At 37.3% G+C, this 14,173-nt stretch overlaps 1 protein-coding gene and 1 long non-coding RNA gene across 5 annotated transcripts in view; one reads left to right on the top strand and one right to left on the bottom strand.

Annotated features, from left to right (window-relative positions):
• Positions 1-14,173, top strand: part of MESR6 (misexpression suppressor of ras 6) — a 564,119-nt gene that overhangs the window by 461,943 nt on the left and 88,003 nt on the right. For all 4 annotated transcript variants that reach the window (XR_004581823.2, XR_004581821.2, XR_013062752.1 and 1 more), the window contains exon 6: positions 662-777. Coding sequence is in view for 1 of the 4 variants with exons in the window: in XM_034327697.2 (XP_034183588.1) it covers positions 662-777 (116 nt within the window). In the remaining 3 variants the exon portion in view is untranslated. The remainder of the gene's footprint in view (positions 1-661; positions 778-14,173) is intronic.
• LOC117605910 (uncharacterized) overlaps positions 1-14,173 on the bottom strand; it is an 81,717-nt gene that overhangs the window by 23,703 nt on the left and 43,841 nt on the right. The gene's annotated exons all lie outside the window — the stretch shown is intronic.

Raw genomic sequence — 14,173 nt, 5'->3', positions numbered from 1 at the left:
AATGGTATCTTGAAATTAGACATTTTTGTAAATTTTCTAAGCCTCAAAGTTGTTTGAAAATTACCCTATTCTTTAGAATTTAAAAAATTTCAAAGGTCTTAGAAATATTTCAAAACCTTGAAGGAACTTAAAATTGCAAAAGTTAATTATTTCATCGCAGTGTTAAGAGGCTTATGTGATATATCCAAGACATCGTAAATTAAAATGAAAAGAGAAAAAAATTAAAAAAAGATAATTGAAGGATAAGATACTGTATATGATGCGAGTGAATCCTTGAATTTATTTCTATCATCGACGATACACTTTTAATACAGTTTTTATTCTTCCCGTCCTTGTGGCTTCTGGAAAACTTACTACAGAGAGATTCCTTACATCGTCATAGTGATGTAATGGGAAGTAGAGGTTTTATATTTATGTAAATCACGTCGCGTATCGTGGATACCATTTTTATGCATGGCATATGTGCATAACGTGTGCCATCCTCGTAACACACAGCAATTTTATCCTTGTCTTTACACGAACTCTTACAGCAGCCTATCTGTTATTTCTTTCATTTCTCGTGCAATTTGTGTAGAAATCGTATGAAAGGGATAGCGATGGATATAATATAAATATTTTTACAGTATCAATTGCATTCATTTGAATTTCTTTCTTTTCGTAGGTCCTGAAAGAGGCAACTGATGCGAGAAACGAACAACTCAACGAACTGGAGAGCCTGTTTAACTATTTGGATGAGCATCGAAGTCTACAGGGTTATGAAGGCGAGAAGTCATCACGGTGAGTCTGCATTAATTTTTATTAGATACTTCCGTATGGAGTAATTTGCATGGGTAACTTGTTATCAAGCATTTACTAAGGAGATCAAAATAAGTCTCTCTCTTGAAAATCAACTTTTAATGACCTAATATAAAAATATCATAATTGCAATTTTTTATAATTAAGTATTAGAAATTTTTCTGATATGCAACGTGTTAACCCTTTCAAAACTACACTGATATCTCGGTATACGACCTTAATCCGTTCCTGATGTTTGGACTTATACTGAATAGGACGTATACCAAATCAATCTTTCCCTATCTTGTATGATCAGTCAGTTAATAATACATCAACTCCAAATATAATTGATTATTAATTTAATTTTTTAACCGACTTCAAAAAAGGAGGAGGTTACTCAATTCAATCAGTATATTTTTTTTTCCTCCGAGATAATTATTTAAAAATGACACAAAATTCCCCCATAACTTTATCCCGTATACCAAACAGAAGCAGTATACCGAGCAAAATTTATCACGTCCAAACAGGACATATTCCAAAGCAGACGTATACCGAGGTATCACTGTACTTGGTGTATTGATCTGCCAATTAATTAAAAGAATTTCTTTCAAATTTTATACAATTTAAAATTGATCACAGAATAAAAATTAATCACTCATACTAAAAATACAATGCTCTGATGAAAGGGTTAATTTAACTCTTCTTATAAGTTTTTGAAAAGTAAAGTACACGTAAATGCAACAAATGCAACAAGAATGCGATTTCCATGAAACGCGAAGTTTGTAAAGGCATTCGAGAAAGAAGCGTCAAGATCAAGTAGTCGTTGGGGAAAAGGGGAGAGAATCAATCGTGTCGATTGAAGATTGATTAGGCGGTTGCATCGACGCCAGAGATTTAGCGTGCGATGCAATTTCTTTTGCTGTCTGCCCTTTGTGCCAGGATCTTTGGCTTCCCGATCCGTCGAGCGTGTAGCATCACTTCTCTTTTCCCTCTCGATACCGGATCTTATGCCGGCACACAGAGAACAAGCAAACAGACCGTTTTAGTGGCGATTCAGAAAATAGTTGTCGTCGCACGGATGCTCGACGAAATCGATCCGCGAACAAAAGCAGGAAAAAAGCCATCGGGATTCTTTCATTTTCGAAACGATCCCACTCCCTGTCTGCCGATACTTCACGATACGTCATTGTATCCTCGATATATATAGCTTCTATTGCTTTCTATACAATCGTGTTGCTTCTGTGTTCGTCGAATGCAGAAAAGTTCGATTCGAGAAAAGTGCATTGGAAACCTGTATCAGATACTTATCTAATTTCAAAATAATCTAATGTTTTCTGAAATTACTTAAGTGACTTTTATCCAGATAATTTCAACCGCATAAATATCAAAGATAAACGTGATTCTGAATCATAGATCGTTCGCTATCATTAGGAATCGAGATCGGCGGCAAGCCGGTGATTATCATCGGCCAAGAGTTATCGCCTTCCGCTATCTATTTATTGCAATCTATTTATATTAGACCGTTTATGCGGCTTTTACGTGATCCTAAGATGCACAAGCGAGCATCAGAGAAACGTTATCGTCGTGGCAGACGAGCTCGTCGCCTGTTCCTCTGGAACGTGAGCATAAATCCCTTTATGGACGGCGTGTCACGAATTCACGGCTTGTCGCCGATTTTATTGCCTGCCGGATTGCTCGATGTTGTCGTGGCTTTTATGCGGGACGAGTACCCGGTATCGAAACTTCCGGCATTCCGTCTGATGACGTGCGAACCGAGAAAAAGCAGAAGGAAATTATCAGACGTCGAACGTCTGCGAGCGGCCGTTCGAGGTGTGATTTTTAAGACGCGACGCGTGGGCGATGTTTCTTCGAGTTCGAGAGGTTAAAAGAGAAAGGATTCGTTGATGAGTTGGATAGATTAACATGTAACACATGATGATGTCTAAAGGAATGATTTGAAATTGTAGAAATTAAAATGAAAATTTTCTCCTCCATAAAAATATAAGATTTTTATCCGAAGCAATTAATTCCAGCTAGGAAACTAAAAGTATCACTTATCGTTTCCTTGCGACACCGATAAACTTTGTTTCACGTGTCTGGCAGATTTACAAGCTCTCGTGATTTCAGCTACTATCTCTTACCGCTGATAATTGTCGCGAATTAGTTCAGTAAATCAGTTCGTTGCCCTTCTAGCTTCCTTTCTATTTCTCTCCTTCTTGAACTGTTACCCCGTTCTCTTTTATCTTATTTCCTTGCTTTGCTATCCCGCCACCTTTCCGGGGAATTGCGTGATCGTTTGGCGTAAATAACAATTAAACGAAACTCACGGTGCATTAAGTCGAAGTCTCGCCGCCCTCGTTCGCTATTCCATGGATTATTGTGGCGAACATAAATCCCAATTACCCGCCCACCGTGGGCATAATGATCGATAATTAGCGTTAACCGCCATTGCCTTTTTCTCGTTTCATTCTGTTACCGTATTTGCCTTTGAATTTTCTTTATTTCCTTTTTTCTCTCGATGCAAATGAAATTTTATTTGCGTCGGATAATTTGATACACAGGTATGCAATAATAATTAAGTTCCTTTATCTCGAGCTAAATATCCTTCAGTGGAAATCATTTATCTCGATCTGAAGTATCACCTCGTTCAAATTCATGAGCTAGAATCCTGTTACACCGAAATGTTAGCTCAAGATTCTAGATAGTGTTTCAGGATGTGTTAGAATTCTTGGAAAGTGATTAGTAACAGTACAGATGAATACCTGATTAACAGGATGGAACAATAAATTTCTTTCAAATTAGCCGATTGGTCGCAGGTGTATTACAGGTGCAATACCTGTCGCCAAGGATGACTGTGCACATGGAGCAGGTGATCTCCTCAAAGAAAAGTTCCCGCGTGATCCAGAATCGATCTTGATGAGTTCTTCACGGGCTAATGCATCGATAACGAACATCAACGCCTCCTTAAATTTGGATATTGTTACTTTTTCCATCGTTCGGTGACATTATGTGCATGTTTCCCGTTTACCTGTTCGCTTCTGTGAAGAAATTAACCACGCATAAGGTGGCACGTTTTATTATAACGTATCTCTATCGTTTTTTTTTAGAGGCCATCTAGATAGTGGTAAATTGAAATTTGAAATTTAAAATGCTGTTATGTGGAAGAGGACACCTGCGATTAGGATGTGTAGTTATCATACTCCTATCTTACGTACCTCTGTATCATCAGTTTCTTGTAATTAAGATCGTGTCATTGATTCGTGTTTCAAATATCGTGCACATTTTTGAACAGAATTTTTGAAATATTTGTTGGTTATACATTTTTAAATTAACTTAATAAAATAATATATTGAAAAATGATGATACTCTATGATGGAATTATAATAATTGCTGAGATCTATGATTTTTATATGCAATTGATCTCATGTCTAAATTAATTAAAAATTAAATAATTATTATTTAATGCCAGTATTTTGATATATTCGGCCCAAATATTTATTTCTATTAAGATTTCCAAAATTTAGAAAAGGAATCTAAGATATTTCGTAATTAAACTATTTCGTCACTAATCTTCTAATTGATGTCACTTCAAAAATTTCCAAAAGAAACAAGAGAAATGAAAGAGTCATCATGATGTCACCTATGCACTCAATTAATTCAATCACCATTTAGATTCCTGTATAAACTGACGTTTATAAAGCCACCGGTGGCTTCCTACCGTGCCTGATTAAAATACAAAGAATCGAATGCCGTTTGCCATTTCAACGTCAATTACAATTATGATAATTCCCTGTCTGGATAAGGATCGGTTGCGCGTAGTTTTACGTATTCCGCGTTCATCGCAACGAAACCGATTTAAATTTTCCTCGGTGAACCGAGCGCTGCAACCCTCTCGCACGGAGGAATTCATTTTAACGAAGAACATACGGATGAGAGAGCGTTCGTAGCTAGAGGCCGACAGCATTTTCCACCTGCCGTTTGTACATAAACCCTGGCCCCGTGGAACAATTATTATTCTCCGTGGATCGCCTAGCTTATTGAGCAAGAACAGGACTTCCGCCGTGGAATCAGATAGTCGGTCGTGTTGCATGTGCAGCACGAGCGCCACCGAGATGCGCGTACCAGGAATCCACTGTCTATCTACCTGCGATTCCTCGTACATTCGTATATATACGGAACCCTTGTGCATGGATTACAAAGTGGATATATCGGTTGCGGTCTCTCTGTGATTTCTGGGGAGTTGGATTAAGCCACCTTCCAACGAGCTTCGCTAGATTCAACCATTCCGTGTAACGTGCGTTGGGAGGATCGGAAGCTTTCCGACTTGGCTACGGTTCGACGATAGCCAATATCAAGAAAATTTATGCACATGGTAATTTAAAGCTTCTATTTACTTTTACCTCGAACCGTTTAATTAAAATCCTACGATTATCTTCGAATAACCTTCTACACTTTCGGTATGATTCATTGCTTCATACTCGATGATCATGGTTTATTTGCTTTATCAAACGTGAAGCATGCAGTTAATTGCATACAGTTACCAGTTTAGTGACGGTCGAGTAAAAATTCTTTATGATAAACGCCTATCGACGACGGTTACTTAGATATGCAGATTTGATTATTCGATTGCGGTATTGCATCTCTAATTACTCTTGAGCCTACGTAAAAGCTACTGGATTCGTATCTGCTTCTTTTCATTCATCAATAAATTTATTATTTTTGCAAACCTATCATTTAATATTCAACTCCATGTACAGAATGTTCATTTTAACGGTGGTCGTGATTTTTGAAACACTTGGTTGTCTAATCGAACAAATTTTTCTAAACAAAAATTAAGCTTCTTCGGATATTGGATTAGAACATCGACTATTTGCTGGTTATTTATGAATCGCAGTATACATGAAAATTTTCATACCCATCTTGAAAGCTAGAACGTATAGGGTCAAATCAGATTTAGTAATCGTTTATCATTTCTTGTATACATTATAAAAACACGATGTTTCATCGTGGTTTTACGAGTTCGATGTTAGAGCTAGCCACGAGCAGCACACTCGAGGACTATTAGAAGCTAGAAGAGGAGGCCGATGGAAATTGGCAATTATCGCAACCCATAACTAAAGGCCGTGCACTCAATCGAGACATAAGGTCTGCACAAGGATCGAGGGGTTGGAGTGCACAGTCATTACGCGATAATTAGAAATTAAAAATCGAAACCTTCGTCCCCCACTTCCTCCTTCTGTTCTCTACCTATTTCTACGTCGTTTACTTCCTCTCCTTGTTTCTCTGCTCCTTTTTCATCTCCCCCTTTCTTCCTACCTCCTGCATCACGATCATTTCGTTGCACTTAAGCGCATCGTCAGCTGGCGAATTGCATTTCTGCAACGATGCCTGTACTCGCGGTCTGGGTTAACGAACCTCACGTGTCCCTCTCCTCCCACTATACTTCTTCTTCTTTTTATTTTTTACTACCGTCTTCCCCTTTTTGCGTTACGACGAATATGTCGAAGAAGAATGGACAGACACTGTGGATACCGCGAGGCAGATGACCCTATTTACTGCTTCGCCTGCATGTTTTATTGCTGTTTCACGGTTCACCAACGCACTTCGCGATGAAATTAAATTTCCCTTGATGGATGTATTATTGTGCACATGGTGCTTCGTGATAGATGGCGCGACTGAATAATTGGGGATTCTGTACGAGGAAATTTGTCGAAAACGTGGAACAAGGGATTTTAGAACAAGGGGCCCTATCAAGATTAAGGGTGGAGGGTCATTCAGCTCCATCGAGTAGAACATTTTGAAAGTATATTATTTTTTCCATTTAGAAAATTTTCACAAAAATATTTATTTTCAACTGATGAACACGCTGGTTCTCCAAAGGTTAAAAGAAGTCAGAAGGTACAGATGTAAATCAAGTCCGTTAGTCACAAGATGTTCTCGAGCTGAGAAAAACATAAAGCTGTCCTTACACATTGTTTATAATGTGAACCAGGCATACGTCATTTCCACAGAGTGCACGAGAAAATGTTAGGCGGTACAATTCGTTATAAAAAAACGATCGTAAAAAACAAATGAAGTAAGCAACGATGTAAATAGTCCGACAATTTGTATGCAATTACAAGCGAGTCGCGAACTGCAGGTGCACCTGATGGTGGAATTTTCACACGAGAATGAAAGGGAGCCTGTGCTTGAATCTTATCAAAGCAATCGCGATGACTATTATTCCACCATTTCTCTTCCCATTTGCATAAGCTATAAAACGGTACATAAGTATAACCTAACATGATGTTGGTAGCATCGTGAAAATGGTAAATTGAAAATTATTATTCTTCAATATTTCTTTGTGTCAATATTTTTGCAACATTGGTAGTTTCCAATCTCTCTATGTGATTCACATTGAAAATGAAATTCAAATGCAATTGTTTTTGTTTGATCATGCTTGAACAATAGTATACGTCTGATTAGAAAATCAATTTTCAATTATCAGTTATTGTACTAATTTATTCATTTTTCTGTTATAAAGGTATAGTATTTAGACACAGAAATTCTATTACTGAAATAAATTTCTTCTTCCTTCTCTTATTCTATCAATTCAGGTGCTCTGTTACTTGCTTCCGTATAAATAAAATTATAGATACTATTATCTCCATTAAAAAATTTACTAGTCAGATAATAGGTTTCATCAAGAACACCGTTAATACGCAGAGCAACCGTGACGATCATCGAGCAATAATTAAAAGATACACGCACTCGGCAGAACGGTAGAATAAAATAAGGAAGCACACGTGCATCCGTGAATTCTCAATGACTAATCGGTCACACCTATAAAAGGAGCTCGAGCCACAGGTATATTTATCCATGGTGTTTCCACGTGGGAAAGAAATCATTCCTCCTTGCTTCAAGTAACGCCCAAGAAACTGGTTTCCACGTTCGTCTCTCTCATTCCCATCGTTTCGTTCCCTGTTCAACTATATTTTCCGCCTCTTTCTCCTTTAGTATCTCTTTTTCTATTTCTCTACGACCACACAACGCTCAGAAGTTTTACGAGTTTCTAATGAGAAGGGGTTGCACTAACCTGGAGAACGCCGCATCATCTTTCTTCGCTCTAAGATCGTCCAGGATCTGTCGATCCTTTTACGACGAATAGAACGAGTCCCTTTTTTTCTGTCTGTAGCGATTATTTTATACGAACCAACTAGTTGCTTTAATTTTTATTTTGGTTCAGATAAATATCAGGTATTTAATTTCAATAAAAATGGTAGATTTCTAAAATATTTTAGAAAATTGAAATTTTATGAAATACAACAGCGAATTAAGATTGTGCTTCTCTCCATGGTCCGCCATTTACGGGTTAGAGGATATTCTCCTTGAATAGCCCTGTACATCGCGTCTGACCATTACAATTTCCTGTAACTACACCTACACACTGAACTATGCATCCAACACCTGAGGATGTGAACAGCAGACGGAGATGACGCAAAAATAACGGAGATATCTGTCGAGGTAGCTGGGGAACAGAAAGAAAACACTTGTCGCCCGGACAACAAATATGTTTCGCGTTGGCGGTGCATTGAATGCATAAAATATGAAGAATTCTTTTTTTTTTCTTCTTTTTCTTCTCTGCCCCGGTGTCCCGGTTGGAGGAATGTTTCTGCTGTTTAAATTACGCCTCGCTCCTTCTCCAAATTGGCAGCGATTCCAGCGCGCCTTTGAAACGCAAACATTGCGAAACGGCCTCTAAACGCGCGAATTTGCTCCGCGCAACTTCGAGGCTTGTTGTGTTTCAGCGGTTTTTCGAAAAACCCGTCGAATACATTACGCTCCTCCGAGCCCGTACGTCTTGCCACGAGCACACAAGCTGTTTGCCCGCGTATTTCTAAACACCGTGTTCCCTTGGTTTGCACGTCGTCCGTTTCACCGGTTCGAACGTTTGTACACGCCTACGTGTACGAACATCTCCATTCGTTGCGTGCTTGCTCGCCATTCAATTTGTCTGTTGCGAGCCTCTATTTCTGCCGCGAACGTATTCATAATATTCTTCAACAACGAGACTCGAATTCAACGCGCCTACTTTTTTTTCTTTTTCTTCTTTATCTTTGGACGCTGAGGAAACGCAGGGCGGTCTTGGGCCAATATGCGATAGGACGATTGCTAATAACTCTTTGAATTTAAACAAAATTTTTTTTATGTATTATTGTGATACATAGTAGGTAGGAATCATTTTCTGTTTTCCAAATTTTGTCTCGTTCCTTATCGTACAAGAGTTTAAAATAATTTTATTTTAAGGCATTCTCTATGCGAAAGTCTTCTGCTCATTATGTAAACGATGTTGCTAATTGATCGTAGTCTAGAGACGATGACTATGCAAATATTAATTACCGCGATGTTGCTGTTGGTATTACTGATCATCATTAAATTTACATAAAATAACACCTACGCGTCTTGCTTCGTCGATGTTAAATCAGCGAAGTACCGTGTAATAGAATAAACGATGCATGGAGTTTTTTAATATATAATCAACAAATTTACTTGTGCATCAGATGGTTGTTCCAATTCGTTAGGAAAATTAATGTGTGTGGTAAATCTTTGTACAAGATTAAGTTTATTATTTTTGTAAAATCTACATGTTTTTATTGGACAGTTTTATGAAAATGTTAATTATTTAAGGAAGTACCTATACTTCATACAAAGTTGGAAAGCATTTTAATTGTTATAAAAACATAAATTTTTGTATCAATTTGCATCATGTCAAAAGTGCATCAAAATGCATCAAGCCAAGAGTGCATCAAAATGCATCAAACGCATTTTTCAGACTGAAATCTTAAAAAAGATTCTAATCAAGAATTAAAAAACATGATGTTCTGATAAATACTATTTCTCTTTAATCGGAAGATCAAGAATGGCCAAATAAAAGGTGCTAATTTGCAAAGAACTACCTAACTCTAGGTTGCAGTTTGTTCGAAATCGAACACAATGCAATTTCACCACTAGAGAACCTGTTATCTGAACTCGTGCTGTATAATCATGCGATTAAAATTATACGAAAACATCGATAGGTATGTGCAGAATGGAAATGAATGCGTTTTGAAAACACCTGTTTGTCTTTTGTTAAAGTATCATTCATACAAGTGTTCATCATTCTGTAATCATCGATGATCGATACCGTGCGAAGGGAATATCTTGGCCAAAATATAAGACGCAGTGAAAAATTTGATGCACAATAACGTGCAATATGGAGATATAAATTTATTTCTGAGCTATCAATTTTGCATTAATTTGACTCATATTTCTTCTTAATAGCAGCAATTTCGTCTGACAAATTATTCACACGATTTAAAAAATGATATGTAATTACATCGATAACACGATGTAATAATGTTTAAAAAAACTTGGAAAAAATCACTTTTTATACATCTTGAACTTCGTACTAATTATTTCGTACTGAACAAATTAAAGAGTAAATAAACCTAATGGAATATTATAATACCAGATAAAATATAGACAGCGAAACTGAACAGTATTCGTTGAAAAATAATAATACGGTAGTACCGATAATGTTGCGAATATCGTTTTTACAGCACTTTATTTCGCAATTTTTCCTGACCATTCTCAATTTACTCGGGTATGCTGTGTTCGTCGAGAATCACTTGTTACGTGCATTTAATAACGCTCTGAGCCACGCCTAACATTTAAAAATTAATAGCTCTTCGGCTACTTCATTAGAGAGTTGTAAACGTTCGACATTTTCTAAGTTACGTTTCATTATGCAAGGCCGTTCTTCCATCGAAGAACTCCTTAAATATCTTGAAGGAAAGCGTAAATATTGAAAATATGATATACACGTATGACTAGTCGTAACATATGGAATGCGGTTCATAAATAGTTATTTAACGGTTACGAAAATATCTTTCGATAAATGCATAACATTCCTCTTCGCGTTGGATTAAAGATCATGTTGTATATCATTCAATGACGCGGGGACAAGCGACACTGATTGACAGAATAAAGCCTATCATTTCCTGGAATTTGACTGTACTATGAAATATTAAAATGAATTGATATTTTTTAATATCTGCAAATATTTTAAATATGAGAGACCCAAATAGAGCTTTTGGCGGGAGAACAAATTTCGTTTTTTCATTCCCTTTTGTAATTGGAGCGAAGCTCCGCTATTAAACGACTGATAGGAATCTTTTTGTGACTTTTTAACTCAAAAACTAGATTATCAATTTTGACCATTCTTTGCAAGCCGATCACAGGGGTCACTGCGAGTGTTTGTATAGAATAAAATCAGAGATCGGTGGTGTTCTTGAGCTATGGTCACAGAAACCAATACCCATGTTAAGTCTATGAGAAAAATCGGAATTACGCTATCGTGCGAGCTTTGAATTCGTGTTCCGCCACATTATCAACAATTAAACACTACTTTTTAACCGACTTCGAGAAAGGAGGAGGTTACTCAATTCGATCAGTATATATATATTTTTTTTTTAATTAATTGCTATATTGTGTCCCAATTCTGTTAAAGTTACTTTTACTGCAAATCAATCGCTTCGCTCCAGTCACGAAGCGGATGGCGGCCTAGTTTAATTTTATAATGAATTTGCTAAAGTGTCTGCTCACCAAACAGCTCTTCATCATCGAACGAGCACACCTGCTTTCGATTTACGATACAATGTAGTATCGACATCAAGAATGTCTTGAATCGATCACGCGGCACGCTGTTTTCGTTCGATAAGTAACGACAATTAAGATCGTCCATTTAAGGTGGACAATTAATGGGAAAAACGATATAAAATTAAATATCCCTCTTTAATTACGCGCCTGTTTAAGATAATTGCGACAGATACTAATTCGATGACCATTTCTGTCCACCGCAGACCATCACGATCGTAATTCCCGCTTCGTTGTAAATGTTTTGCTACAGGGGCAATTTATTTCTACGAAGTAATTACTGTGAACTTTATCTTATGCAGGGAAAAATCAAAACTTGATACGTGAGTCATACATGTTAACGTGTTGGAACGTTAAAAGATTATTTTCTTGAACACATAATAATTTTTCTTTTTCCAATAATTATACTAAAGTATGTATTAGATGAATGTAGCGAGTCCTATGTCTTATTGTTAGATGTGTATGTATGTTTACATTTTCCAAAATGGCATCGAGAGTCGGCAGAGATCGGAGCGAATAGAATTATTAACAGTAAGGTCAGAACAGTGTCAGTCGTTGTGAAGTGTAGACGATTTGAGAGAGTGCGTGATATAGTGATTATTTTATTAATTAATATTCTTTTATACCTGTTCAACACTCTTTCTCCTACATGTACAAATTAATTTTATGCTTTTTCCTCTTAATTGAAGATTTACTTTTAAAACAACACAATGATCAACAACAATATTATTCAGTATTTTTACGCAATTTCTCATTTCTTGTTCACTTTACTCGTCAGATGATTATTCCACGTGCAAGTTAATTGAGTCCGTTCGTTGCATGCGGCAATAAATGCGTGAAAACTTCCTGATTACTGGTCATGCAAAACCAGTAACGTCGTCTTTTTTCGTTTCTGTTCGTGTGCCGTTAGTAGTCTATGCGTGACGCCCGTAACATTATTGCTCCTGCTACTTTGCCTCGGCATCGATGCAATGAACTACAGAATCATCTGGACACGCGAGTGATAAGCGGACCGCTTTGGTTTGCATAAAGTACAAGGTGATTCAGAAAGAGTATAAGAAACTTTGGTAGATTATTAAGAAAATTTTTCCAAGTAAAAAATATCATGGAAATATTGATTCTATTTTTAACCACTCTTCGGCGTTGCATAGATTGAATTTTACTTTAGGACACACGACATTTTTGACAATTTTTTAAATATATTTTGATAGTATTTGACGAGAAAGATTCGAAAATACAAATTTTAACTTTTAGTGCCACAAATAAGCGACATCTATGCGTATTTAATTGAATTCCAGTTTGCTCGTACCTCTTAGTGTCTTAAAGCCATCACTGGTCGATCTTCATAATCAAGTCATATCATGGTGTGCTTATTATTTATTATAAATTACATTAAGCTGACATTCGCGGCTTATTCATGCGCGCCGTTTTGATTTACTCCATCAGTTGACTTATTTCGATCGATTCAACATTCCAAACGATCGCGGACCGATAAACCGTAATCGAGTATCTTTCTTTCGTTTCCGTGTGCTGTTCCACTTAGTGGGGCCTAATGATACAAGCGGATACTCTGTTTTTATTTACAACGGTTCCGACCGTTCGAAATGTAATAGAGCTAGCTTGAAGTCACTCGATATCACGCGAAACACATCGTGACTCGATGTAATTGATGTAACGCGTTTCGTCGCCATTCGTTTCGAGCGAACACCTATTTCCATCGAGATATTACACGATATCCGCGTATCTCTTAAAACTTTGTGATCCACTAATGGAATAGCGTTGTAAGAATATTAATGTTGGAAGTGCATGAACGCTATAGACGTTTGAAAAAAAAAAAAAGAAACAAATTATAAAACGAACAATGCAGAGGAAAAATTGAGCTTCAATGCTGATGAACATAGTTCACATCCGGAAATCTCAAACTGCAAGTATCGCAACAAGTATAACAAAATAACAATCCTAACTGTAAGAGTTTGAAAATGTAACTCACATGCACGAGGAACACATCTCTTCCGGAAAGAGAATAACGAAGTGCATTGAAGATCAACCGGGCGATTGTTAAGGGCACAATATCCATCAAACAATGACGTATTGAACCGTATGGAATGTATTCATTGGAATCAAGGGGTCGTAACGAAGTAAGAAATCGTAATCAGTGACGGTCGAGCAGGTAACATCTCTGTAATCAAGCGTTCATAGTGATTTCTCGAAGACAGGAAGAAATTAATGATAACAAGACTCTTGTGGCACGGTCGCGTTTGTACATTGAAATACCGGCTGTTCTGTTAGCTGTCTCGCATATTATACTGTTTCAAGATCCATTTGAGAAAGATCGTAAAGCAAATGAGAAGGAAAATAGAAAAAAAGGAAAAATCATTGCAGACCAGTTACGACGAATAAGGATACATCAAAAGAGACACACGGCCATTCCTTCGCATCCTCGAGAATTCCAGTGTTCGTATCGCAGGGTCCGAAAGGTAAGCAGGAAGATGTTATCCGAAGTGTTGCGACGAGATTACAAGAGGATGAAAATGGAGAAAGAGGAAGACGAGCTTGCTAGTTTGTCGGCCAGAGTTATATGAACGCAACGATATAAATATTCGCCTTTGCTACGGTTTGGCACGGCTCTGACGAGGGAAGAAGCTACGCGACGAGGAAAGAACGAAGAGGAAGAGATAAAGGAAGCCCTTTGGCGTAGATACAAGCGAAAGCTTCGAGACACAAA

This window comes from Osmia lignaria, chromosome 9 (assembly GCF_051020975.1).
Source record: "Osmia lignaria lignaria isolate PbOS001 chromosome 9, iyOsmLign1, whole genome shotgun sequence".
Taxonomy (NCBI): domain Eukaryota; kingdom Metazoa; phylum Arthropoda; class Insecta; order Hymenoptera; family Megachilidae; genus Osmia; species Osmia lignaria.
Note: the sequence above shows the minus strand (reverse complement) of the source record. Positions and strands in the feature narration are given on the sequence as shown.